The sequence below is a fragment of the Haliotis rufescens genome, unplaced genomic scaffold (genome assembly GCF_023055435.1).
Source record: "Haliotis rufescens isolate VD_foot unplaced genomic scaffold, xgHalRufe1.0.p SCAF_20, whole genome shotgun sequence".
Lineage (NCBI taxonomy): Eukaryota > Metazoa > Mollusca > Gastropoda > Lepetellida > Haliotidae > Haliotis > Haliotis rufescens.
Window position 1 is genome coordinate 7,178,227 of NW_025963891.1, and position 27,674 is coordinate 7,205,900.

General features: G+C 40.0%; 1 protein-coding gene across 1 annotated transcript in view; it reads right to left on the reverse strand.

The window, feature by feature from the left end:
- LOC124126834 overlaps positions 1–14,927 on the reverse strand; it is a 39,405-nt gene extending 24,478 nt beyond the window's left edge. The window contains exons 1-7 of the mRNA XM_046490403.2: positions 14,656–14,927; positions 13,170–13,277; positions 11,233–11,293; positions 6,405–6,456; positions 4,994–5,101; positions 2,138–2,186; positions 1,328–1,386 (exon numbers count right to left, since the gene is read on the reverse strand). Of these exons, the coding sequence (XP_046346359.2) occupies positions 1,328–1,386; positions 2,138–2,186; positions 4,994–5,101; positions 6,405–6,456; positions 11,233–11,293; positions 13,170–13,277; positions 14,656–14,692 (474 nt within the window). The 5' untranslated portion in view covers positions 14,693–14,927. The remainder of the gene's footprint in view (positions 1–1,327; positions 1,387–2,137; positions 2,187–4,993; positions 5,102–6,404; positions 6,457–11,232; positions 11,294–13,169; positions 13,278–14,655) is intronic.
- Positions 14,928–27,674: the final 12,747 nt, after the last annotated feature.

Sequence of the window (27,674 nt, forward strand, 5' to 3'; positions counted from 1 at the left end):
TATTGTCAAATGAAATATAATACCAATTACATTATTATTTATGTATTTCTGTTCATGTCAACTTAAGGAGGTATTATGAGCGAGTTCAATTACAGACCGTTTAGCAGACATGTTCACCACGATCAGAGTTGTTTATTTCATTGGCATGCTAGAGATAACAATCTGCAGTTATCAAATTTCTTGGTCTTCGACAATGTGTGTTTAGATCATAATTTAATATATTCTAAGTGACGACCTGAAATAGCAACTGTTGTAAATGGTATAACAGTTTGTTGGCAAAAAACATATCATTTACATTCAGGAATGAGATGAAACATGCTGCTTTTGTCAATTTCTCTGTCTTATTACCATCTGTAGTGTATAACCGTATCGAAAATCTTCCACCAGTGCTGTCTTATCAACAGGCAAAGTGAAAATCATCTAAAATATGATTGTTTGTGATCTGAAGCTTATATATTATTATGCAGAAAAGAGCTGTAGGTATATCTATTTAGTTTTGTTTTGTTGTCATTCCAAAATCAAAATTTGCCTGTGTTTTGAATTTTCCACCCATGATTGTATTTTTCTCTTGATTTTTTCTCAGATTTAGGTGACAAAATTTTTTTCATAACATTGTTGTAGATCACTGTTTCAAACGTAATAAAATGTTTGTGTGCTTCCAAAGTCTTTATGTTGTAAAAACACTCGTTTTGCAATCGGAGATCAACAATGTTGCACAATCCACCATTATCAGCTCATGCAAATCTCCATGCAGCGATATATTAATGGTTAAGCACAGTAAGAGTTTGCATGCAGTGTTGTGAGTATGCAACTCGCTGTTTCAATTGAAAACTTTTGACAATTGTAAATGCTATCGTGAAAGTTTAGATTTAGATTTTTAGGTATGGTAGATAATTTTATCCAAGCAATACAATATTTTCCATTTTTGAAGGAGAAGAGGAGAGAGCCAGTTGATGCAGTTGAACTATTGAAAGTGTAACAGTTTGATGTACGCGATTCTTAAGTCAATCCCTGTATATATATATCAAAGCCTGTCAGCTTAATGTGGCAAAAATGCCTGCAGTGACATCACTACAGCGAAATCGATTAGCATGGTGTTGTCTTACTGACAGAGGATCATAATCAGGCAATATTTGAGTTGAACCAATGACAAGCATATCCTGGCAAAACAAAGGGACACAACACTGCACAGAAAACTGTGTCACTGTTACCGATTGGGCAACCTGTGCCCTCAACACCTTTTACATACACTACATGAATGGATTAATGGAAAAAGTTATCTATTCTTGTCTGAAATGATTTCTGAATCAGGGTCAAATATTCCAACCTTCAGTAGAAGCCGGAAGGTCATGCCTTTCACTTCTTTCAAAAGTGACATCAGAATTTCTGTAAAACAGAAAAAAGCAACAAATTTGATTCAGAGATGAATGATGAAACTTACTTTATTGAAACCTAAATGTCACTATTGGGTCACAGTGACAACTTTATTGAAATCTACATGTCAGTATTGGGTCACAGTGACAACTTTATTGAAATCTACATGTCAGTATTGGGTCACAGTGACAACTTTATTGAAATCTACATGTCAGTATTGGGTCACAGTGACAACTTTATTGAAATCTACATGTCAGTATTGGGTCACAGTGACAACTTTATTGAAATCTACATGTCAGTATTGGGTCACAGTGACAACTTTATTGAAACCTACATGTCACTATTGGGGCACAGTGACAACTTTATTGAAACCTACATGTCACTATTGGGGCACAGTGACAACTTTATTGAAACCTACATGTCACTATTGGGGCACAGTGACAACTTTATTGAAACCTACATGTCACTATTGGGGCACAGTGACAACTTTATTGAAACCTAAATGTCACTATTGGGGCACAGTGACAACTTTATTGAAACCTAAATGTCACTACTGGGGCATGGTGACAACTTTATTGAAACCTAAATGTCACTATTGGGGCACAGTGACAACTTTATTGAAACCTACATGTCACTATTGGGGCATGGTGACAGCTTTATTGAAACCTACATGTCGCTATTGGAGCATGGTGACAGCCTGATTGAAACCTACAAATGTCTGTCCTGACCAGCTGAGATGCACATGAGTACACCTGCAACATACCTGCAAGTATTTCGTTTCCCAGGATGGATCTGTGAGGGTCATACCACATCTGTCAATAACAAAACCACATGTCAGACATATTCTGTAGACAGTAGGTGATATGTAATCTTTTTGACATGCAACAGGATGTTTTAGGGTGCCCCCAACTTGTAAGACATCAGTTACATCCAGATCAGCCTATTATAGTCTGTATCACCTGGTATCATTTGTTACTATTTGCACAATACTTCAGTCATGCTTCGTAGACCCAAACCAAGGCATCTGTGGATGTCAAGTCCTCACAGTGACATGCACCCTGTCCAAAGTAGTTTTAATATATTGTTATTTCAACTGTAAATTATGATCGGCTAACAAGACAGCGCTTATTTTAATAACACTCCCTACATAGAAATCAGGTAACAAAGATAGTCAAGGTGTATACATAATATTTACACAAAAAATACCTTGGTGGTCAGGTATAACGCATGATCAGCTGTGTCTGGTTTTGATAGTCATAATGATGGGATTAGACGTAATGTGATGTACTACATAATATATTATATGTAAGGGTTTGGTGTATTATTTAAGTTTAAATCTACCAGAATCAGCGATGAAAGTATGGACAGACAGAAGAATTTCTTGATAGGCCTTAACATCTGTAAAGCACTGTATGAATATCATATCCTTTTATGTAATATAATAAATTACTTCCAAAATTATCATAATTGCAACAAACAAAGAAGTAACGAGTCTGCATAGTGGTGACCACAAGGACAACCTGGGCTGTCAGTTATGAATCTGTCAAATCTATGTCCGTGTATGTCCCTGTCTCTGTGCCATATAACATACTCCCGGGTGTTCTCACAACGTAAAGGAACAATCATGCCATCTGAATAGTGACAGCGTCGTCAGTGCAACAGAAACACCTCCACGGCGTTATGCTCAACAGTGGGTGTGTGGCTTTGGGGTCTCAGTCTCTAGTTATCTATCAAATTTAACCAGTTTTAAATCTGAAGTTTTTCCTAATCAATTGTGGTCACAAGTTTTAATTGTTTTAAGTCCATTGATATTTGTTGAAAATATCATTCAGAAAGTATTCTCAGGCCACTTTGATGGTGTAAATGTAGAATCCAGTCATACGCCAGCCTGCCTAATCTGTTTAAAAAACACATTACTCCAAACTCCCTTGTCAACTACAACACTTGCATCTATAGTTAAAAAAAATCACAGACTGACACTGAGTTACCATTTCACCATGCCGCTTTCTACTTATCAAACATAACACATGCAAAAGTAGCTTTGATAATTGGTAATCTTTAACATGGCGTCGCAAAACTTTCCAGATGCAGTTAAGGCTATCGTTAGCTACTTGCAGGAATATCATGGCACAGAACCTTCCCTATTTACAGTATATAGACATGCTACACTGTAAGTATTATGACATTTTTCAGATGATGGCCTCCAGGTTATAACAATCAGAGACATTTCACTTGTCTGGGGGACATGTATCATCAAAGGTTAGGCTATAACTCTAGGTTGGATGTGGTGATTGTCTCACATGGGATGTAATATACACATGGCCACTAGGATCTCAATACAGTGTACTGTTAACCTTACAGAACATGGTTATGATGAGCAGCCATCGTGTAGGGCATCTCTGCATCTGGTTAAGGAGTTCCTTAGATGTTTTCACAACATTGTCAGAACGGCCAAAGTGCAGATGATGGCACCTAAAGAAACTGACAATCATTATCAACTACACAAAATTTCAGTATACCTTCTGTCACATTCTAAACAAAGTTTATTTTATTTTCAATTTTAAGAAAATTAATTGTAATTGTTTTTTCTTGTGTTTAATAATCATGAGATTCACAACTTTCATGTTGATTGTAAAAAATCTACAATGTGCAGTAGCAAATGGCCTAGTTAAGCTTCCATTTGTAGGATCTTGGCTTCCAAACTGGTGATTCAGTTCACAACATGTCGATACCTCAGTGGTTTTAAATGCAATAATATAAAGAAAATCTGCTGTCATTATTCTCCCTAAAACACAAACAGTTGATAATAATAATAATCCACTTGTCATGCGCTAATCCATCTACTAAGTAGTGGCACACAGCGCAAAATGAGAGTTTATTTACAGTACATTATTTTGAAGAGATTTGTTTTGAGATTTGATTTGAAGGCTTGGAAAGAAGAAGATAGGTTACCACGCAAGTGTTTGGTGATGTTGAATATTGTGTGGCAGGAATAAAACATTGTTATTGTATTTAGCCTCTTTATCACATAAAGTTCTTAAAATCATCAAGCACTCTCACAAACGGTATCTACACATTGCAAGTTTTCATGGTCACACAGTCAGTGGTTAGTCAGTCGCACAGTGACAATAGTCGATGTAGTTCCCATTGAAACTAGTGGCGTAATTTCCATATGAACAAAATGACAATTGACTACTGATAACATTTCACCTTTGTCACTGATCACTGATAACTTTTTGTATCAGGATTACAAAATGCAGTCAGATATCCCACACAGCAACAGAATGTAGCAAGGTAAAATTTCTAACACATTTCGGCCAAATCCAACTGTTAACTCCAGAAGGCAAAAACCGTAGAGGTCTACAGGCAAAGGTATATCATGACTATCTTCGCTAAATTTCTTCACAATTTATATCTCCAAAATTGCCTTCACTTGTGAAAGGCCTCAGTTATGGTCCTTTTAAACACCAATATTCGGTCTTACACTGTTATTTTGATAATGATAACAATTACAGCCAAGCAATTTTTCAAGGTCCCTGATCGTTAATTCCAATTCCATCGAAACCAGACAAGGATGATAAGGTAAAGACAAGTAAATCATTTGCGTATAAACACTAACCTGCAACAACTGCCTGTCACGGCAGATGTGATGTACGATACCATCAAGTTTCTTTTTGACCAGACCCGCTCTGATGAACAAGCGTCCTTTCCCCTCGACTGTCTTGACCTGTAACAAACAAACCAGCATTCTACAACGTGAGCAAAACATTAAAACAATATGTACCTGAAACTATTCCACACAGTTATGAATTACATAATTACCTGGTACACTGTTGCTACTCTAGCACTATTACTTCGTGGTAGGTCACAGACTTAAAACACTTCAAGTCCATGGGCATCTTTCAGGTTCGGAAGACATAATTCCAAGACAGCACCATTTTGAAACAGACAGTCCTATGGATTATCTTTGTTTGTTTGTTGTTTAACACCACAGTTAGCAATATTCCAGCTATATGACGGCGGTCTGTAAATAATTGAGTCTGGACCAGACAATCCAGTGATTGATATCATGATCATCGATCCAGGCAATTGGGATCGATGACAAGCATAGTTGCCTTCTACGTCAAGCATGGGTTGCTGAAGACCTATTCCACCCCGGATCTTCACAGGAACCTTTGGCCTATTACATGAAGTTCAAGTTATAAGCACTTCCAGATTAATGAATCACTTCTGGTTGCTGTTCAACTGCAATTACAAGTGTTTCAGTGTATGAATGTCCTTTGCATTTGACATGACCTAGAAGAAAGTGCTTATGTTTTATTAATCAATCAAAAATGTTTTGTATTATGACTTAAAATCAAATATTTCATGACAATGTGGTTTCTGGTGACCTTAACTTTCATCAGACGTGACCAAGAATCTTATCAAAATAAGTCCTTACTCAAGAGATCATATATTTAAATTTTGAAAAATTCCAATCATAAATGCTCAATAAATTGTGTATATAAATAACATTGGACACATTAAGTGACTTAAATGACTTCCAGACACATGTTTACATAACTTGTTGATTCTGATCAACTGGTGAATAGTGTACAGGTTCCAAGGTTTACTGTTAGCATGGGTGAAATAGCATTATATTTACCAGCTTATAGATGACAACACCTGATCTGGGCCCACTTGCACAAAGCGATCTTAGCGCTAAGATGATCATAACTCCCATACTTTAACATAGGCTTACAATAGTCTTAGCGCTAAGATCGCTTTGTGCAAGTGGGCCCAGATGTGCAAATGAAACATGAAAAGTTAACCTGAATATGCAATCATCAATTACATGATACATCTGTCCCAAACGTCAGTCCTGAAGCCCCGGTGCAGGAAGTCTGGATTAGGCTGATTAAACTTGATGTAAAATCATGAATGTGGGAAACTTGGATGCAAAAATTTTGAACATCCGAGGTTGAGACTGATCCCACTGTTTGTGAAATCAAAAACAAGCAAGAACCCAGGCCTTGTTATGAGATATTTACCTTCTGGCAGTTGCGGACATAGTCGATCACTTGTTCAAGTACTGGGTTGGCGCTGGAAGGAACACACAAGCAGCTTCATATGAAGTCATAAAAATATATCTCATTACTTATAAGAATCTCATTACTTCATCTAAGTAAAATCTAAATATGTTTTACATTTGTATACTTATCCTGCATTACTTCTTAATGCATTCACTGCTTTCTTTTCACAGAAAAATGAAGCTGTGTGATGTCCAGCTGAAGGAAAAGTTGTTCAAACCAGTAGTGAGGCTGACCCCCTCAAACAGAGCCCATGTGACTACGGAAATGATGACATTACAATTTTCACATTACCACTTGAATCTTAACAAATGAAGACATCTTGGGCAGGCAACTCTGAGACAGGCGAGCATTTAGACATAGTAATGCAGAATAAGTATACAAATGTAAAAAAATATTTAGATTTTACAAAAATGGTTAACTTATTCTGAATTACTCCAATATGCATCTGTCCAGAGAAAGGATGAAACTATGAAGACGTCCAGCTAAAATTTAGCAATAGAAAATAACATGCTCTAGAGTCTAAAAACTGATTTCCCGAGCCAATGCTGGCAGCATTGAGACAGTCCTATCGGGTGTGCAAACACTGCGCTAGTCAGGTAAAGCCGGCTCTGGACAGCTGGAGATGTTCTTGGTGTCCAGGATTGCTGACCTGCTGGACGATGACCAGAGGGCCCAAACTGTGTACATCTTCGACGTCTTCCAAGGCCACGTCCCTCAGGTAGCTTGCAAAGACCATGTCAGATCTCAAAAAGCATCCATGATGGCTCTTATGGAGAAAGAGCCATCGTAGAGGCGGCCCTCAGGATCTCATGAGGATCGTTGTCTATAGGAGGATCAACATCACCAGCTTCATATGCCCGAAGAATGATGGTGCATAACCATAAGGATATGGTATTGCAACTGACTTCAGCCGTGGATGTCTTGGAGACAAGACTGAAAAGTCGTTTAATAGCACCATATAGAGTCTTAGAGCGACGCATTAAAACTCTCAGTGCACACATCGGGTCCCGGGCACAGAAGGAGTTCCTCCTCATCTTCAACGCCAACAATCAAGGAGAGAGGAGGGATGGTGAAGGACCTGTCAGGCTGCCCTGGGAGTTGATTCTTGGCAATGAAGTCCCAGCACAGTCAACTGCTCCCTGAGCCATTCCCTCAAACCGGACATGGGTAATGTCGAGTGAGTGTAGCTCGCTGACCCTTGCCACTGTAACCAACACCAAGAGGAAGATAGAAGGAAGCTGCATGGAGAGGCTCGAATGGAGGTCAACGGAGAAACCAAAGTACCACGTTCAGATTCCATGCTGGTGGAAGAAACTTGGTTTTGGAACCTTTTTTTTTCATATTCTCCGGAACTGCCAACACCGAGTTAATGGCCACCAGGTAGGTCATGATGGTGCTGCCCTTAAAGTGTCGCTTACTTCTCAGATACAACAGGAATTCAGACAAGAATTGAGGGGATGCTGCAGTGGGTTCTTGATGATTTTCCTTCAAAAAGATTCAAAAGTACGCCACTTATCATCATAAAGGCCCTGGGTCGAGGGTCTATGTGCCATGGCGATCAATGGCTTTCACTGCCGTCGTCGAATCACCGTAGCCCCCAAAGCCCTTTTGTAATGCACTAAGCATGCAGGTGAAATCTGCTTGGCGTTGGGTGCATGGACTAGGAAGTTCGGCCACCCTGGTAGTTCTAGTGGATCGTTTTCTTGGTCAAAAATATGTTAAAGTTGGCCACCAGAAGTGGATGTTGCTTTCTGGGGAAGACCCATGGCGGGGGAGTTTGGGTCAGAGAAAACCTGATGACGAGGAGAGGCGATACCCGTAGTGCAAGATGTTTGTGATGTATGGGTCTACCAAGATAGTCCAATTCTGCCAGAAGGGATCTAATTTCCTACCTACAGGCGTGTCGACAACTTGGACAGCAAGGGATGGGAGGACCCAGTCGTTGTTGTCCCTTCCTTGGAACTTGCTACAGCCGGATTGATAAGAGCCTTGGGACTTCCCTCTTCCACGTCCTTTCCCTCGAAAAGAAGACTGGTCTGGAGCCTGGTAGTGAATATATCCTTTGATCTAGAGGAATGAAGGTGGGCTGTGACCATATCGTGTCATTCTTGTCAACTCCTGCACCTAGCGAAGGAACCACTGCAGCAAGTCACTTCTGACAAAAGCTCCGATGTGTGCCCCTCTCAGGTGACGTCTCATAATGAGGCACAAACAGTTCCTCTGATGAGTCGGAGTGGTAACCTTGGGAATGACAGATGAAAGAGTGGCTCCTGGAAAGTCTCTTGGATCCGGAGGACTTAGAAGTACACCTGGAGAAGGCTCCGGGTGAAGCTGAGCCATGGGAAGATGGAGCCCTACAAGATTCCGGAGGTGTAGGTACAGGAGGCACTGGCAGAACAGGAGGCACTGGAGTCATGGGAGGTGGAGCAGAAGGTGCCGGAGATGCGGAAGGAGCAAGAGGCGCTGGCTCATACTAAGGCCATCGCCAAAAAACAAGTGAAGCCGAAAAAAGGTGAAGGCAGGTGGAGCAGGAAGACCATAACCCTGTTGTGCAGCAGGCCCATTGGTGGGAGGCCCGGAGACAGGCATTGGTGGGAGGCCCGGAGACACAGGCATTGGTGGGAGGCCCAGAGACACAGGCATTGGTGGGAGGCCCGGAGACACAGGAGGAGGTGGGAGGCCCGGAGACACAGGCATTGGTGGGAGGCCCGGAGACACAGGCATTGGTGGGAGGCCCAGAGACACAGGCATTGGTGGGAGGCCCGGAGACACAGGAGGAGGTGGGAGGCCCGGAGACACAGGCATTGGTGGGAGGCCCGGAGACACAGGCATTGGTGGGAGGCCCAGAGACACAGGCATTGGTGGGAGGCCCGGAGACACAGACATTGGTGGGAGGCCCGGAGACGCAGACATTGGTGGGAGGCCCAGAGACACAGGCATTGGTGGGAGGCCCGGAGACGCAGACATTGGTGGGAGGCCCGGAGACACAGGCATTGGTGGGAGGCCCAGAGACACAGGCATTGGTGAGAGGCCCGGAGACACAGGCATTGGTGGGAGGCCCAGAGACACAGGCATTGGTGGGAGGCCCGGAGACACAGGCATTGGTGGGAGGCCCGGAGACGCAGACATTGGTGGGAGGCCCGCAGACACAGGCATTGGTGGGAGGTCCGGAGACGCAAGCATTGGTGGGAGGCCCGGACAACGCAGACATTGGTGGAAGGCCCGGAGATGCAGACATTGGTGGGAGGCCCCGAGACACAGACATTGGTGGGAGGCCCGGAGACGCAGACATTGGTGGGAGGCCCGCAGACAGGCATTGGTGGGAGGCCCGGAGACACAGGCATTGGTGGGAGGCCCGGAGACGCAGACATTGGTGGGAGGCCCGGAGACACAGGCATTGGTGGGAGGCCCGGAGACGCAGACATTGGTGGGAGGTCCGCAGACACAGGCATTGGTGGGAGGCCCGGAGACACAGGCATTGGTGGGAGGCCCGGAGACACAGGCATTGGTTGGAGGCCCAGAGACACAGGCATTGGTGGGAGGCCCGGAGACACAGGAGGAGGTGGGAGGCCCGGAGACACAGGCATTGGTGGGAGGCCCGGAGAGCAGACATTGGTGGAAGGCCCAGAGACACAGGCATTGGTGGGAGGCCCGGAGACGCAGACATTGGTGGGAGGCCCAGAGACACAGGCATTGGTGGGAGGCCCGGAGACACAGGCATTGGTGGGAGGCCCGGAGACGCAGACATTGGTGGGAGGCCCAGAGACACAGGCATTGGTGGGAGGCCCAGAGACGCAGACATTGGTGGGAGGCCCGGAGACACAGGAGGAGGTGCTGATGCTCAAAATTGGTGCTGTCAGAGGTGCCTGGGATGGCGGAGAAAGCAGCACAGTATCAGGTGCCCATCCCGATGTAGACGGCTGGGGCGTAACAACAGGGGTCTCTGGAGTCTCTTGTAGAATGGATTCCTGAGAGACTGACATCCTCCTTGTGTGTCCTAGGGTTTCCTGTGCAAGGCGCTTCCTGGATGCCTGGAGACTTTGCAAAGCTTGAGAGGGAAGAGGGGAAAACAAAAGTAACACTTCTGTCCTGTCTAACAGATACCAGTGCAATCAAGACACCATGGACACCATGTCCTAAACTGACTTTTTTCCATGGCAACGGACACAATAGGCAAGCACAAATCTGCAATTTAAGTACACAAATATAACAGATAATGATACAATTATGCTAAATAACTGTATAAAGCCAAGGACAGGCTTCAGGTAACGCAATATACATGATTACCAAGCCATAAACAAGAATAAAAAACGTGTGCTCTGATGTATGAGACCACGCAAAATATTATAAATAGTGAGAATTACAGTGACTACAAGTCACCCTCACGTGCAAAATATTAATGCTATAGGAAATATAAATGGTAGACCTTGAAAACACTACTCAGATAATAGGAGATAATCATATATATTTCATAAACAATGAAAAACCAACAGGTTACATAAATTGACTAAACAAATTTACTGAATACAACTTGTAAGTCTGGTGACAAGTAGTAATGTGAAGATACGTGACATCATCACTTCCATGGTCACATGGGCACGGTGCGATGGGGTCTTCCTCACAACTGTATGGATATTTTGTTTCTTCAGGTGAACCTCACACAGCTTTGTTTTTCTGTCAAACGAAAGCAGTAAATACACTGTTATGTTTTGTGGTCATTGCTTAACTCAATTGCTCAAATTATTGTCAGTCATTTTAACGAATTGGGAAGTGCTGTGCTAGTTACCAGTGAGATATTCTGCTGATCCATGTCCAAAAGTCACACCGACTGAACCATCCGCTGTTATCTGGAACAACAATAACACAGATACAATGACTAGGATACAATGACTAGGATACAATGACTAGGATACAATGAATCAATGCCTATAAAATCAACCAGTATTTCAGCAGCTCACGATATAAATTGAGAGGTTTTCAGAAAGACTGATGACTAAAATATCAATGCTGACTGATATACCTATATATACATATATACATACATATGTGTTTTGGGAAGGTATATATCCTGTATTAGAAATAAACATTGTATATAGAGAGCCTCTTTATCATATTAATGTGATTGTCATTTTTTAATTCTGTCGTCAAAAACCTATTATCATCCTTCACAAACATAACCCAATTAAAATTTGCAAATTTACCTGGAATGTGCACATTAATATATATTATGTGAAAAGGTAAGTGATGTGTCAGTCAGACAATGACAACAGTCAATATATTTCCATCTGCAACCTGTTTCTGAGACCGTGGCATAACAACATAAAGGCAAAATAACAATTACCATGGTTACCACACATATTGTTTCTACCCTTTCGTGGTAATTCATCGGTCCTCTTGCTTGAGTAACTGCCCTTTATGAAAGGAAAACTACTCTAACCCTAACTAATGTTTGTCTAGAGTCTGCCTGGCCTTTGATAACGTTAGAGTGCAGAGTCAGAAGTACACACATATCTCCACATCTGAGCTGCAGGCAAGGCAGACTGACACACATATCTCCACATCAAGGCAGACTGACACACATATCTCCACATCAGAGCTGCAGGCAAGGCAGACTGACACACATATCTCCACATCAAGGCAGACTGACACACATACCTCCACATCAAGGCAGACTGACACACATACCTCCACATCAAGGCAGACTGACACACATACCTCCACATCAGAGTGACACACATACCTCCACATCAGGACAGACTGACACACATATCTCCACATCAAGGCAGACTGACACACATATCTCCACATCAAGGCAGACTGACACACATATCTCCACATCAAGGCAGACTGACACACATATCTCAACATCAAGGCAGACGGACACACATATCTCCACATCAAGGCAGACTGACACACATACCTCCACATCAAGGCAGACTGACACACATACCTCCACATCAAGGCAGACTGACACACATACCTCCACATCAAGGCAGACTGACACACATATCTCAACATCAAGGCAGACCGACACACATATCTCCACATCAAGGCAGACTGACACACATACCTCCACATCAAGGCAGACTGACACACATATCTCCACATCAAGGCAGACTGACACACATATCTCCACATCAAGGCAGACTGACACACATATCTCCACATCAAGGCAGACTGACACGCATACCTCCACATCAGACTGACACACATATCTCCACATCAGACTGACACACATACCTCCACATCAAGGCAGACTGACACACATATCTCCACATCAAGGCAGACAGACACACATATCTCCACATTAAGGCAGACTGACACACATATCTCCACATCAAGGCAGACTGACACACATATCTCCACATCAAGGCAGACTGACACACATATCTCCACATCAGACTGACACACATACCTCCACATCAGGACACAGCTAAAGGCTCTGGGCATATGGGCTTATGTTTGTCGAGTCACATGGAGTACAGATGTCAAGATATTGAATTCCTACAAACATACTTACTTTATACAACAGTGCAGCATGTTTCTCAACATTTTCACGAACACCTTAGCAGTATCATGAGTATGTTTCTGAGCCCTAAGTAGAAAGTCCTGTCTGTGCAAACTGCTAACATCATGCATTGAGAATATATGCAAATCAAGAAACACATGTGCATCACCATATAAGAACTACAATTAAACTTTTGCATGGTTTCATTTACTAACTCATTAATCCACATCGAAAAATATCTTCCAGTGCTCGACAAAATGTCACCAGTTTGATATTTGAATCCCTGATGATGCTCTGCTCATTGTGAAGATCCAGCAGGGATCCTGAAATGGAGAAGAATATTTTTGATCAGCATATTCTTGAAATTATCCTAAAGGTTTTGGTGATGTTTCCATGGTTGCATACTTCATAAGAATTTAGAAGGTAGACCTTTGCTTTTACAGATAAACAGTTTAGTTTGCTACATCCTGAATATTGTGCAGCATTCACAATTCAGGGGATCCCCTGGTTCTTGAGATTTCTCTTGGATGGGGTCGGGTGGTCAGGCTCGCTGTCTTGGTTGATGCATGTCATCGTATCCCAAATGCGTTGACTGATGCTTATCAACGCCATCATATAGCTGGAATATGGACACTAATAAATACTCATTACATCAATCAGTACAGAGTAACCTATCAGTCAGTGATCATTCACTGTAACACCACAAAGTCAAGCATTATGTACAAGCAAAAAGGTCGTCCTATGCCTGGCATGATGCACCACACAACATTAACTGTGTTCTCTGCTGTCCAACTACATGTTGAAATCCCAGCTAGAGGACAAGCTATAGCTGTGACGTCATAGTGTAAAGATGTCCGCCGTTTTATTGTTTATTGTTTTATTGTTTAACACCAGATTGTGTTCCCTAGTCTTTCCATATTGTTTTGTTTGTTTGTTTATTGCGTAACGCCGTACTCAACAATATTCCAGCTATACGACATCAGAATGAATGTCTCGATGGTAGATCTTCCTCGCTTTCCTGGCATCTGTCAATACTATTTTGACTAAACACTGTCTCATAACCATAGGGACGAATATGTTTAAAGTCATTGAGCGCAATTCAGCTTTAAATCAGTGGCATAATCAGGTGATGCCATGGCGAAAGCTAGTAACCTACCAAACACAATACAGTAACAATGGTCGTCTAAAAGTCAAATCTCAACTATGACGTCACGTCACGTGATGACAACTCTGCTTATTAACTCTCGCTAGTTTCTGAATACAAAAAGGTTTTAACGTTTCTTTGGTCACAAATACTGCCTTTAAAAAATGTTCCTTCAAGATACTTGTTTTAATATGCTTCATAAATGATTTAATCTCATATCTATAGTCTCCTTTAAGTAGAACATATTTCAAAGAGCTGATATTCAAATCTAGATCACACAGTTCACTGTACATCTATCTCATAATTAATGGATAATGTTCAAAGCAGAATCATCCATGGTTGATAAAGCAATATCACAAGCATCACATTCTTTTAATGTGTAGCCCGAATGCTTGTGTCATGGTGCCCTGTTAGCCTAGTGTTGACCAGTGCTGATGCTGTCAACCACTCGCTTGCCTGGTCAACGTCCAAATATTTACACGCAGCCGTGATAAACCCTGACTATTGCCGACAGCAGCGTAAATTACAAATTAATTTAGTTACAGATAATTACAAACCTTTTAATATTTTCAGAAGAGGATGAGAGACAGACATTTTCCTCAAAACACTCGGCCTGGTTGTAGATGATTTATGCCATACAGACGAGTTGGCATAGATGTATAGTTTGTCCCTACACCAGAAAAGTTGATTGAACAACGGGCAAATATATTTCAAATATGGTATCAATACATTTAGTAAAGAGCACAGCAAAATAGATGACAATGATTTTGTTCATTACAGTTTCTGTAAAATATTCGATGACCGATCAACAGTCTGCCATTTATAATCAAAGGGGGGTAATTCTTGCACACAGGGGAAGTAATTCTATCCTTTTGCAGACCTCTAATTACGACAAGCGTCAACACTTTCCCCAGTCAACTGTGGTTCAGGGCTGGGGCTATTGCCTTTGATGATGCCTTTGTACCTAAACATCTATCACCCACGAGTCATGTGCCCATCAGGTAATATCATTTAAGTTTGTTAATTGTATTTTAGAATAAACCAGAATAAAAAAGCAATAGGAAATCATAAAACAAATCTAGGAAGGTTTTATATGAAGAAAACAAAATGTAAACATGATATGGTGGGATTGCTTTTACTATGAATTAATGTTTCATACGACAGCTTGATTAAGATGCATTTATGTGGGGAGGATATTTTAGTCCAGTAAAGACAGTGTTTCGGATTAGTGAGATGTGTGCAAGTGTTACGTACGTCTCTTGGCGTCATACGATGACCACACAGGATCGAATACAATCTTCATTTTAAAATATTACAAGAATCAATCAATCAATCAATCAATCAATCAATCAATCAATCAATCAATCAATCAATCAATCAATCAATCAATCAATCAATCAATCAATATTTATTCAAGTACTTAAGAGGCCCCAGGCCTATAGTACATGTGACAGAGATATGTTGCACACAATTTTAACAATTATTTACAGTTTTGGTTCTATATAACAGTGCGTGGAATATGTACATGGCTAAGTTTTGCATTATTAATTTATCTAGACTGTTTAACAATTGTCGGAATTTCACAATATTTGGATCGTTAAAGTAGTATACAGGAATATATTTTTTCTCACAGTGGAGTACAATGGACAAACAAGTAAAAAGTGATATTCATCTTCTATATCTTGCCTATTACACATTTTACAGAATCTTTCTGACCTTGGTTTTTTGGGTATCTCCCACTCTCGGTGCATAAATCATGGGATGAACATCGAAATCTTGCCAATGAATTGCGGTATTTCTTTATATTTACATAAAACAGATACTGTTCAGTGTATATATGAGTTTTCAACATTCTATAATATATACATTTATTCGATAATGTCAACGAAAATGACCACGATTGCAGATAAATATCTTTTAACCTCTGTAGAAAAGACTTGGTAAATACACTTTCAGATTGTACAAATTGATCATACCAAACATTTCCAAAACCACTATTGAATAACATATTTTTTAAATAAGTTACCCAGTTAGTCTTTCCGTTCGTATCGTATAACATCATCATATTGTAACATTTCTTAGGGTGAAATTCTCGATGAATTCATTTTATGAAGTGTCAGCCAGTACTTTATGACTTTCAGCTGTGAATATATAAATAGTGAGTGAGTGAGTGAGTTTGGTTTTACGCCGCTTTTAGCAATATTCCAGCAATATCAAGGCGGGGGACACCAGAAATGGGCTTCACACATTGTACCCATGTCGGGATTCGAACCCGGGTCTTCGGTGAGACGAGCGAACGCTTTAACCACTAGGCTACCCGACCGCCCCGAATATATGAATAGAGGAAATCTACCACGTTCTCCATAAACCATTGCGCTAGATGTGTTGGGTTTTACACCGAGCAATCTTTTACATGCAAATAAGTGGACCTTTTCGATATCATTAAATTGTTTTAATCCCATATTTCAGCACCGTGAAGTAATATTGGGTTAATTCTAACATCAAAGATCTTTAAGAATGACTTATAACTTATATCACCAAGGATATGTATATTCTTTAGTATACCAATTAAACCTTTTTGGCCTGAACTGATGCTTCTCTTACATGAATAGGCCAATTTAGATTGTTACTGAAATAAACACCCAAATATTTATAGTGTGTAGTCACATTCAAACTCTCACCTTTAAAGGACCATTTGTCATTTTTGGCAAGTTTGCAACCATTTTTGAATACAATAATTTTGGTTTTGACCCTATTAACAGTGAGTTTCCATGTATCACAGTCATTTTCTAAGACATCAATTGGCTTTTGCAAGTCACCAGCTGTGCTTGAGCACATGATAATATCATCTGCAAATAGAGTTGAACGACATCTGGATGTAATTGAATGCCGTTTGCACAATTGTTATGGATTTCCGATACTAATTCATTTATGAAAAAGGAAAATAAAAACGGACTCAATATACATCCTTGGCGGACGCCAAATATGCATCAAACATATCAGACATCAAACCCTTGTTCCGTACACACGTTTTAACATTTTCATACATACTAAATAATAACTTCAACATTTTGGAACCGAGTCCACGTGAGGTAAACCATCTCCATAGTTTACACCTGTGTATAGAATCAAATGCTTTAAAGAAGTCAACAAATAATCCGTAAAACTTCCCCCCTTTTTTTGCTGATATAGCGCTGTATCAGAGATTGCAATATATAGACATTATCAACTGTTGACTATCCTTTCCTAAATCCAGCCTGCGATTCCGAAATTTTATCCATGGTATTGGCCCAACACACAAGTCTCTTGTTAATGATACAAGTAAATATTTTACTGAAGATACACAAGAGAGTTCTCCCTCTGTAGTTGTTGACATCATAAGAAGCACCTGCTTTATGAAGCGGAATTAAAATACCAATAGACCATGTTTCCGGGAAGTATCCCTCTTCAAACATCACATTAAATGACAATTCTAGGTATGGGACAAGTAGATCAGCCGAATGTATAAATGATTCAGAAATGGTGTCATCTATTCCGGGAGATTTGTTGCATTTTAAATGATGGATGCTGTTTAATGTTTCCTCTTTTTGTATAGGCATATTGAGAATATCCTCTGTAATATCTTTAGTGACATCATCATTGGCACAGTCATCTTGTAAGATTCTCGGAAAGTCGTCCGGAACAGTTGATGTTTGCTCTCCAGCAAACAAATCTCTAATATGTGCAAAAAAGTCCGCAATCTTAATATTATTTTGAACATAATTCTTACAATTCAAACTTTTTATCACAGACCAGAAATTCTTTGAGTTCTTAATATTATTCTCCATATATTGCTTTTTGTGTTCAAAATATTCATTCCGTTTTTGCCTGCATACAGCATTATATTTGTTTCTTGTGTAGTTCTAATCCTTGTGACTATCCTTATATTTTCTAAACCTATTCAATACTCCACATCTTTTACGTTTCAACAGTTCATATTCAGTATCAAACCATTCATTATTGTATTTACTTCTTCCAGCTGGCTTCTCCATATCATTTGCCGCGACACATAATGCATTTGTAATACAATCTATACTTCTATCAATGTCATTAAAAATCATATCCACAGATTTATCAAGTAATTCTTGTATATGGTCGGACAGCATATTTTCCCTAAATAATTCTAACTTTTTAGAGTCCCATTTAAATCTAAATGAATTGTGATTGATACCAGTGTTATTTACATTTTTGCAGGCTTCACTAGCTTTTAGCTTCAGGGTGAGATGAGTGAGTGAGTGAGTTGGGTTTAACGCCGCTTTTAACAGTATTCCAGTTATATCGCGGCGTGTCAGCTTAATGTGGGAGGAAAGGCCAAAGTGATGCAGGTCTCAGACGTTTACCACTTCGGTGAAACCCAGGAGCACGGGTATGGTGCTGACAAACCTAGAAACATAATCGGGGCGAACCGGGGTTTCGAACCCACAATCATAGGTTTCTGGCGTGCCCAAGGGACGCAACTGTGCACAGCGAATCGCGGCGCCTTAGAAGACTGGGCCACCCGTGCCCCCGAGCGGGAGATGATGTGACTCTGCACGTGATTGGATAGAAAAGTCATTGGCAAGCTCAAACACTGCCCCAGATGCAATTATATAATCTATTACACTTGCCCCATGTTGCCCAATGAATGTATAATCCCCAATTTCACGGTCAGTTCCTGATCTTCCGTTCATGACATGACTGTTGCGCAACGACACAACTCTAACAAACATTTACCAAAGTTGTTTACATTCTTATCACTTGAGAAAAGATTTAAACAAAAATAATCGCACATAAAATGCCAGCTTGTGTGTCCTTGCCCCAGCGCTTCGATATATCCAATAATGTCATCTTCTACAAAATACGACTTCGTTCCTGTTCTGGCATTATACAAGAATCATTTCCGTCTATCAACGACGTTGGCAGATCAATTGAAAAAAAACAACACTTTAATAAATGTTGATAACATTCGCAATCACCAATCTTTCTAATTCAAACTACACTGCGTGTGCGATGCCTGTGACTTGGTATACACTGAGTGTGCGATGTCTCTGACTGGGTATACACTGTGTGTGCGATGTCTCTGACTGGGTATACACTGAGTGTGCGATGTCTCTGACTGGGTATACACTGAGTGTGCGATGTCTCTGACTGGGTATACACTGAGTGTGCGATGTCTTTGAGTGGGTATACACTGTGTGTGCCATGTCTTTGAGTGGGTATACACTGTGTGTGCCATGTCTCTGACTGGGTATACACTGAGTGTGCCATGTCTCTGACTGGGTATACACTGTGTGTGCCATGTCTCTGACTGGGTATACACTGAGTGTGCGATGTCTCTGACTGGGTATACGCTGTGTGTGCGATGTCTCTGACTGGGTATACACTGAGTGTGCGATGTCTCTGACTGGGTATACACTGTGTGTGCGATGTCTCTGACTGGGTATACACTGAGTGTGCGATGTCTCTGACTGGGTTTCCACTGTGTGTGCCATGTCTTTGAGTGGGTATACACTGTGCGATGTCTCGGACTGGGTATACACTGAGTGTGCCATGTCTCTGACTGGGTATACACTGTGTGTGCGATGTCTCTGACTGGGTTTCCACTGTGTGTGCCATGTCTTTGAGTGGGTATACACTGTGTGTGCCATGTCTTTGAGTGGGTATACACTGTGTGTGCGATATCTCTGACTGGGTATACACTGTGTGTGCGATGTCTCTGACTGGGTTTCCACTGTGTGTGCCATGTCTTTGAGTGGGTATACACTGTGTGTGCCATGTCTTTGAGTGGGTATACACTGTGTGTGCCATGTCTTTGAGTGGGTATACACTGTGTGTGCGATGTCTCTGACTGGGTTTCCACTGTGTGTGCCATGTCTTTGAGTTGGTATACACTGTGTGTGCGATGTCTCTGACTGGGTATACACTGTGTGTGCGATGTCTCTGACTGGGTATACACTGTGTGTGCGATGTCTCTGACTGGGTATACAATGTGTGTGCGATGTCTCTGACTGGGTTTACACTGTGTGTGCGATGTCTCTGACTGAGCATACACTGTCAAGCTCCTCACAGAAAGGAAATAATTTATATATTGTGCATTTCTTGATAACGCAAAGGCATTTGATAGTGTATGGCTTCCAGTTTCCACCCTTACCGACCTAGGCTGGTATTATGGAGTTACATTTTGGCTGGACTAACGAGTCTATGCATTGTCCAATCAAAAGCTCGCAACGATTCGTAAACTGTCTTGCAGATTTCGGTTGATTGCATTGCAGGATTTGCACCGCCAACCCGTTGTCAACAGATATTTTCCAAACCTTTTCATGTTTTTAATCAAGGTGTTCGCGTGATTTGATGCACTTCGCGATGTAAGACCCGTTTTATCACAATGTAGAGCTTGATCATCGATCAGATCGTCTTGACTGGGCGCCGCCATTTTGGTTGAAACAAATGCAAGTGACGGAATCGGATTGGTCCATAGGTGAGGCTCAGAAGGGACATAACTCATAATAACCACTGGTACGATCGAGCCCATGAATTCCAGCCTAGTTCGGCAAGGGTGGAAACTGGACTTTTAAAGTCAGTTGCCTCTCTTGCCCCGGGAAGATGGTAGAGAGTATGAATTGCTGGAAATACCACAGGGCTACTTCAGTAAAAACAACAACAGGGTCTACCAAGACTAACATCAAGCCAAGTTGTATTGGGTAGTCTAGATCTTATAACATTTCAGGCATACATTGATAAACAAGCTCTGCTCTTATTTGGTAAACGGTGTCGATCTAGCTGTGACCTCTGTGGCAGGATGTATATATTTGGGATTATTTTAAAAGTAGTTTAGTATAAACTTATCCAAAACATAGGTATTTTATTGTATTTATTAAATAAATTAGTTTACTTAGTCCACTAACTCACACCTCAGTAACATAATCTTACATGTGGTGATTGATTCTTTGTGCTAAGGCTACTGCGGTCTCAGCCTAGCTTATTGTTCTCTGCCGGTCAGCTTGGCCTGGCTTTGTATTTCCCGCGTCACATGACCACCTTGGTCATGTACTTCATACCTTTACTATGTGCACCATTTCTAGTCACAACTCTCACTGGTAAAGGACAGTTCAGTTTGGGGTGAGTTAAATATATTTATTATCATTGTACTTAGGTTTCTAGTATATATAATGTATTTTAGTACACTCATATTAAGTCATTTATGTTCCATAAGAACAGTATATCATGTATATGTTATAAACATGAATTATCAGTATATTCATGTTAGTGCAATATATATTTAAATATTGTAAGATGTTACCATTGAGGTATATGCAAAATGAGTGTACTAGATTTAAGCATGTATTGGTACTATTTTATCATGAAAGTGTAAAATATCAAAACATTATAATTGTTGATTTTATCATACATATGAAATGCCTAAAAATGTTGATTGTTATACTGCTAGATGAGTTTCACATGCCATGTATACAATGTATGTGATGTTTACCATACCAGTAAGATTCATGTAGTTATATATCATTTATCAGGTCACGTAAGATACTGGATGACCAGTTTTGATGACATCTGGTGGTTTGGCCTCCGTCCCTTAGACGAGGTGAGGGTTACTTCCCTAAGTTATACGTATATTTATGTCAACATGTCATGGCATAATTGTCTATACTATTGTAATGTTATATTGCTTAATATAGTATTATTTAATTGATTTGTAGTGTATTCAGTGATATCATCCTCACTGAGGAGATATCCGCCATAACATGCTTTACCGTACTAAATGTAAAGTAAGCGTTCACATTATATCTTATTGATTGGTAAATCAAACACATGTAATAGATATATAATGGCAGTATTCTTTTAATGATCTATTGGTTATGATGTTTACCTAAATTTTGTAAATATTGTGTTTTAGGGTTTCTTCATCATCATAATAACCACTGATTGTGGACCATCATTGGAATAAATCCAGTTGTAAAAACAGCATGCTTTTGTGTCTCCATTACCCTGCATAAGCCTCTGCGACACTTCTATTTCAGACAACTATTTATTGGAAGACTTGGGCAATACAAATGTCTACCGAATGTTTCAACATGCTGCGCCTTGTTCACAATTCGATCTGTTCCATGTCGTGAATGATTACATAGCTAATTGTAGTGTTCCCTGTAAATGTAAATGGACTAGTCTTGTAAATGAAAAGATATCAAATGAAGATTATGTAATGCTTGTGAAACATTCACTCAACATCAGTCAGGAATTCAATTGATGTTATGAGTGAGAACAGTCCATTAGTTATACAAGATTTGATTACCACCATATGCTCATGGAATTTTAAACGGCTTGAAATAAAACAAAATGCGGATTCGGAAAATTATGACATATTTTCTGTTTAATAGAGACAATGTGTATGAATGCGCATGCTATTTTGCAAAATCTATTTACCGACTATGATATCTTTAGTTGCAATCCAAAACGTTATAAATCTCGTGGAAGGTTTTCAGGAGGAATATCAGTATGTATTAAACATAGTTTATCTACTTTTCTAGAGTGAGTTTACGGCCATAGCGATAATGCTCTATTCTTCAGGGTGAAGAATGAATTGTCTACCATACATATTATCCTTGTGTTTGTTTACACCAACCCTGAGGGTTCACCAGCATATGCAAACAGTGCAGAGTGTGGAATTGACACGCTTGATTGTGAACTTACTGACATTCTTCATGATTATGGCGATTTATGCGAATTTATTTTATGTGGAGATTTCAATGCCAGGACTGGAAATCAGGTAGATTATATAATAAATGATGATGTTGATTATTTACCTATTGACATGGACTATAAAACCGATAACTTCTCTCGTCCTCGACAATCTCTAGATAAAGGCATAAACAACTATGGGTTATATTTATTAGATATGTGTAAGATACTTGGCATCCATATAGTTACTGGAAGATTTAAATCAGATATCGTAGGCAATTTGACTTATGTATCACGTTCTGGATGCAGCGTTGTTGACTATTTTATTATTTCTACTGATATTTTCATAATATAATGGATATGTCGGTTCTTCAACAAACTGAGTCAGACCATTTGCCAATCCTATGTACTCTGAAAAACATCCTGCCTTCAACTTGTCAACCCAATAAGAGGCCTGAAAATACTCATTTGTTAATAAGTCATACAGTTAGACACAGACTCACTGAAGATAGGATCACTTCGTATTAAAAATATTTATGAAGCACTGCGAGTAATGAAATGTTTAATGAATTTTCTATATTATTAGAAAATAATGTTGATACTGCTGTAGGAAAATTATGTGATATTTTAATTCATTGTGGTAAAAATGCAGGAGCATATGTTCCAGTAGCTACAAAGCACGATAAGCAACAACCGCCCTGGTTTGATATAGAGTGTACTAATCTAAAATCTAGAAAATATAGGTTGCTGAACAAGTTTAGAACATATAAATGTGATGTCAATTTACACCTTTATCTCAAGGCGAAATCCGAGTACAAGAAATGCTGTAAAAATATATACGATACTAAATTGTGTGATGATATAAAGTTGGCAGCTAAACATGGAGACTGTAAACGTTTCTGGACCTCAATAAAAAGGGTGATACGAGGTAATACATCTAGTTACTCCTTGTCAGTAGAGTGAGTGAGTGAGTTGGGTTTAACGCCGCTTTTAACAGTATTCCAGTTATATCGCGGCGTGTCAGCTTAATGTGGGAGGAAAGCCCTAAGTGATGCACGTCTCAGACGTTTACCACTCCGGTGAAACCCACGAGCACGGGTATGGTGCTGACAAACCTAGAAACATAATCGGGGCGAACCAGGATTCGAACCCACAATCATAGGTTTCTGGCGTGCCCAAGGGACGCAACTCTACACAGCGAATCGCGGCGCCTTAGACGACTGGGCCACTTCTAACCAAAGGATGTCATGGGAAATTGACATCCTTGTACTATATTTGACGGCAAAATCGCGCCAATCGTGTTATATGCAGCAGAAATATGGGGCACAATATATAATGACGCAATTGACAAAGTAGCGTCGGTGTAGCGCCAGCGCAGCATACCCAGGGAACCAGGCTGTGCTGGCTGTACCACACAGATAAATAATGATATATAATTCCATTTGTATTACCATAAATGTATGATTCTTATTATTTTCTGTAATGTTATGTTAATTGTACCATATAGATATTATACGTGTAAATGTATAAATTATGTCATAAAGTAAAATGACATGCCTAAGGTTATGATTGCTGAATATTTATCATGAATATAATCAAATGCGCACCATGTGATGATCAGTTGTAAGCTTATTATTATATTCAGTGTTTCAGGGTGTCAATTTGTCCTCAGCAACAGTCAACTATGAACTATTTGGATGCAGAATGTGATCAGCTTGTACAGAGATTCATCGACTCGATCAAAGCCAGCTATAGTTCTCTCATTTGAAGGGTGCATTTGTTCTGTTGGTGGCGAATAGTCATAATTGCATTATACTCTCCAGTAGATGCATCAAACATTTCTTTGAAATTTCAACTGATGTTTTAGTTATTTACTGAAGGTCACAGTAAAATGTATTTTGTATTCAGTAGTGTTGACTACATGCATCGTTATATAAGTGCATTGGCTCTGCGCGGTGTTTCATTGTGATGTGTATGAGTGGTGAGCTTTTTGTTTACATAAAGCTTGGATAAAACCTAAATCTTTCCTGAATCAATAACGTGTGTTACTCTTAGGCATCATGCATTAATATAAAGCATCATTCATTTATCTTAGGCAACATGCATTAATCCTAGGCAACTTGCATTAATCTTAGGCACCATGCATTAATCTTCGGCACCATGAATTAATTTTAGACATCATGCATTAATCTTAGACACCATGCATTAATTTTAGACATCGTGCATTAATCTTAGACATCATGCATTAATCTTAGACATTATGCATTAATCTTAGACATCATGCATTAATCCTAGGCAACTTGCATTAATGTTAGGCAAGATGCATTAATCTTAGGCAACATGCATTAATCTTAGACAACATGCATTAATCTTAGGCAACATGCATTAATCTTAGGCACCATGCATTAATCTTAGGCACCATGCATTAATCTTAGGCACCAGGCATAATTCTTAGACATCATGCATTAATCCTAGGCAACTTGCATTAATGTTAGGCAAGATGCATTAATCTTAGGCACCATGCATTAATCTAAGGCATCATGCATTAATCTAAGGCAACATGCATTAATCTTAGGCACCATGCATTAATTTTAAGCACCATGCATTAATCTTAGGCAAGATGCATTAATCTTAGGCAACATGCATTAATCTTAGGCATCATGCATTAATCTTAGACATTATGCATTTATCTTAGGCACCATGCATTTACTTAGGCATCATGCATTAATCTTAGACATTATGCATTAATCTTAGGCACCATGCATTAATCTTAGGCATCATGCATTAATTTTGGACATCATGCGTTAATCCTAGGCATCATGCATTAATCTGAGGCACCATGCAATAATCTTAGGGATCATGCATTAATTTTAGGCATCATGCATTCATTGTCGGCATCATGCATTCATTTAAGACATCATGCATTAATCTTAGACATCATGCATTAATCTTAGGCACCATGCATTAATCTTAGGCGTCATGCATTAATCTTAGGCACCATGCATTAATCTTAGGCATCATGCATTAATCTTAGGCATCATGTATTAATCTTAGGCACCATGCATTAATCTTAGGCATCATGCATTAATCTTTGACATCATGCATTAATTTTAGACATCATGCATTAATCTTAGACATCACGCATTAATTTTAGGCATCATGCATTAATCTTTGACATCATGCATTAATCTTAGGCATCATGCATTAATCTTAGGCACCATGCATTAATCTTAGGCATCATGCATTAATCTTAGACATCACGCATTAATTTTAGGCATCATGCATTACTTTGAGGCATCATGCATTAATCTTAGACATTAATCTTAGACATCATGCATTAATTTTAGTCATCATGCATTAGTTGTAGGCATCATGCATTAATCTTAGACATCATGCATTATGCTTAGGCATCATGCATTAATCTTAGACATCATGCATTAATCTTAGGCATCATGCATTAATCTTAGACATCATGTATTAATTTTAGACATCATGCATTAATCTTAGACATCATGCATTAATCTTAGACATCATGCATTAATCTTAGGCACCATGCATTAATCTTAGGCATCATGCATTAATCTTAGACATCATGCATTAATTTTAGACATCATGCATTAATCTTAGACTTCATGCATTAATCTATGACATCATGCATTAATCTTAGGCATATATCATGCTTTAATCTTAGGCATCATGCATTAATCTTAGACATCATGCATTAATCTTAGGCACCATGCATTAATCTTAGGCATCATGCATTAATCTTAGGCATCATGCATTATTCTTAGGCATCATGCATTAATTTTAGGCATCATGCATTAATCATACGAAGGTTATTCATATCCAGAAATCAAGAATGACTAACTGGCAGGACTCTCTCCTTTTCGCGAACAAATACACCCGTATGACATTGTCGGAAGCGTCCAACCGACTCTGCTTTTGGCAAAAAGTGAGTGAGTATGGTATATCGCTGCATTTAGCAATATTCCAGCAATATCCTCGCCGTGATATTGCTGGAATATTGCTAAAAGCGGCGTAAAACCATACTCACTCATTCACTCGTCACACCGAAGACCCGTTTTCGATTCCTGACATGGGTACAATGTGTGAAGCCCATTTCTTGGGTCCACCACCGTGATATTGCTGAAATATTGCTTAACACGGCGTAAAATAATACTCACTCACTCATTCGTAGCCACATACATACACGTACTTGGTCATAAAGGTGACAACAGCGCTGACGCCACATTGCACTTGATCCTCTTCGTCTTAGTGACACTTGTTAATATGAACTCTACTCAGAACATCTGTCCTTGATTATATCTACTCTGTCCAAAATGGAACTCAGTAAGTTGGGTGACATGATGGAACTGTTTAGAAAGATGGGGACGGCTCCCTCAGATGATACTGCGGAGGATTTGTAGGCTTGGCTACACAGCATGTCTATCAGGAAGGTAGTGCTAAAAGATGGAAGACTCATCTGATACCGCCAACAAGCCACAGCCATCTGACATCCGTGTCTAACCAGCATTTCCCAGATTGCCATTCTTCAGTGGAGAACACGGGAAAGAAGCAAAGTACGATCTCTGACTATTTGAGAGGGATTGCCTTCTAGAGAGTAAAACATACAGCCCCAAGGTAATACTGCAAATCCTTCGCAAATCAATACATGATCTCAATGCTACTGTCGAAGCCATTCAAAAGGTGCATAGTCAAAGGGCACCCCCAAATGAAACTCGCAATAACTGTTCAACGAGTAGGCTTTGCGTATCTTTTAAGTTACGTGTGGTATGCATTAATGCTCAGCTTGCAAAATATCAAACTTTTCAGTAGTGTATTTACCGACGTCGAGGTGAACGTTACG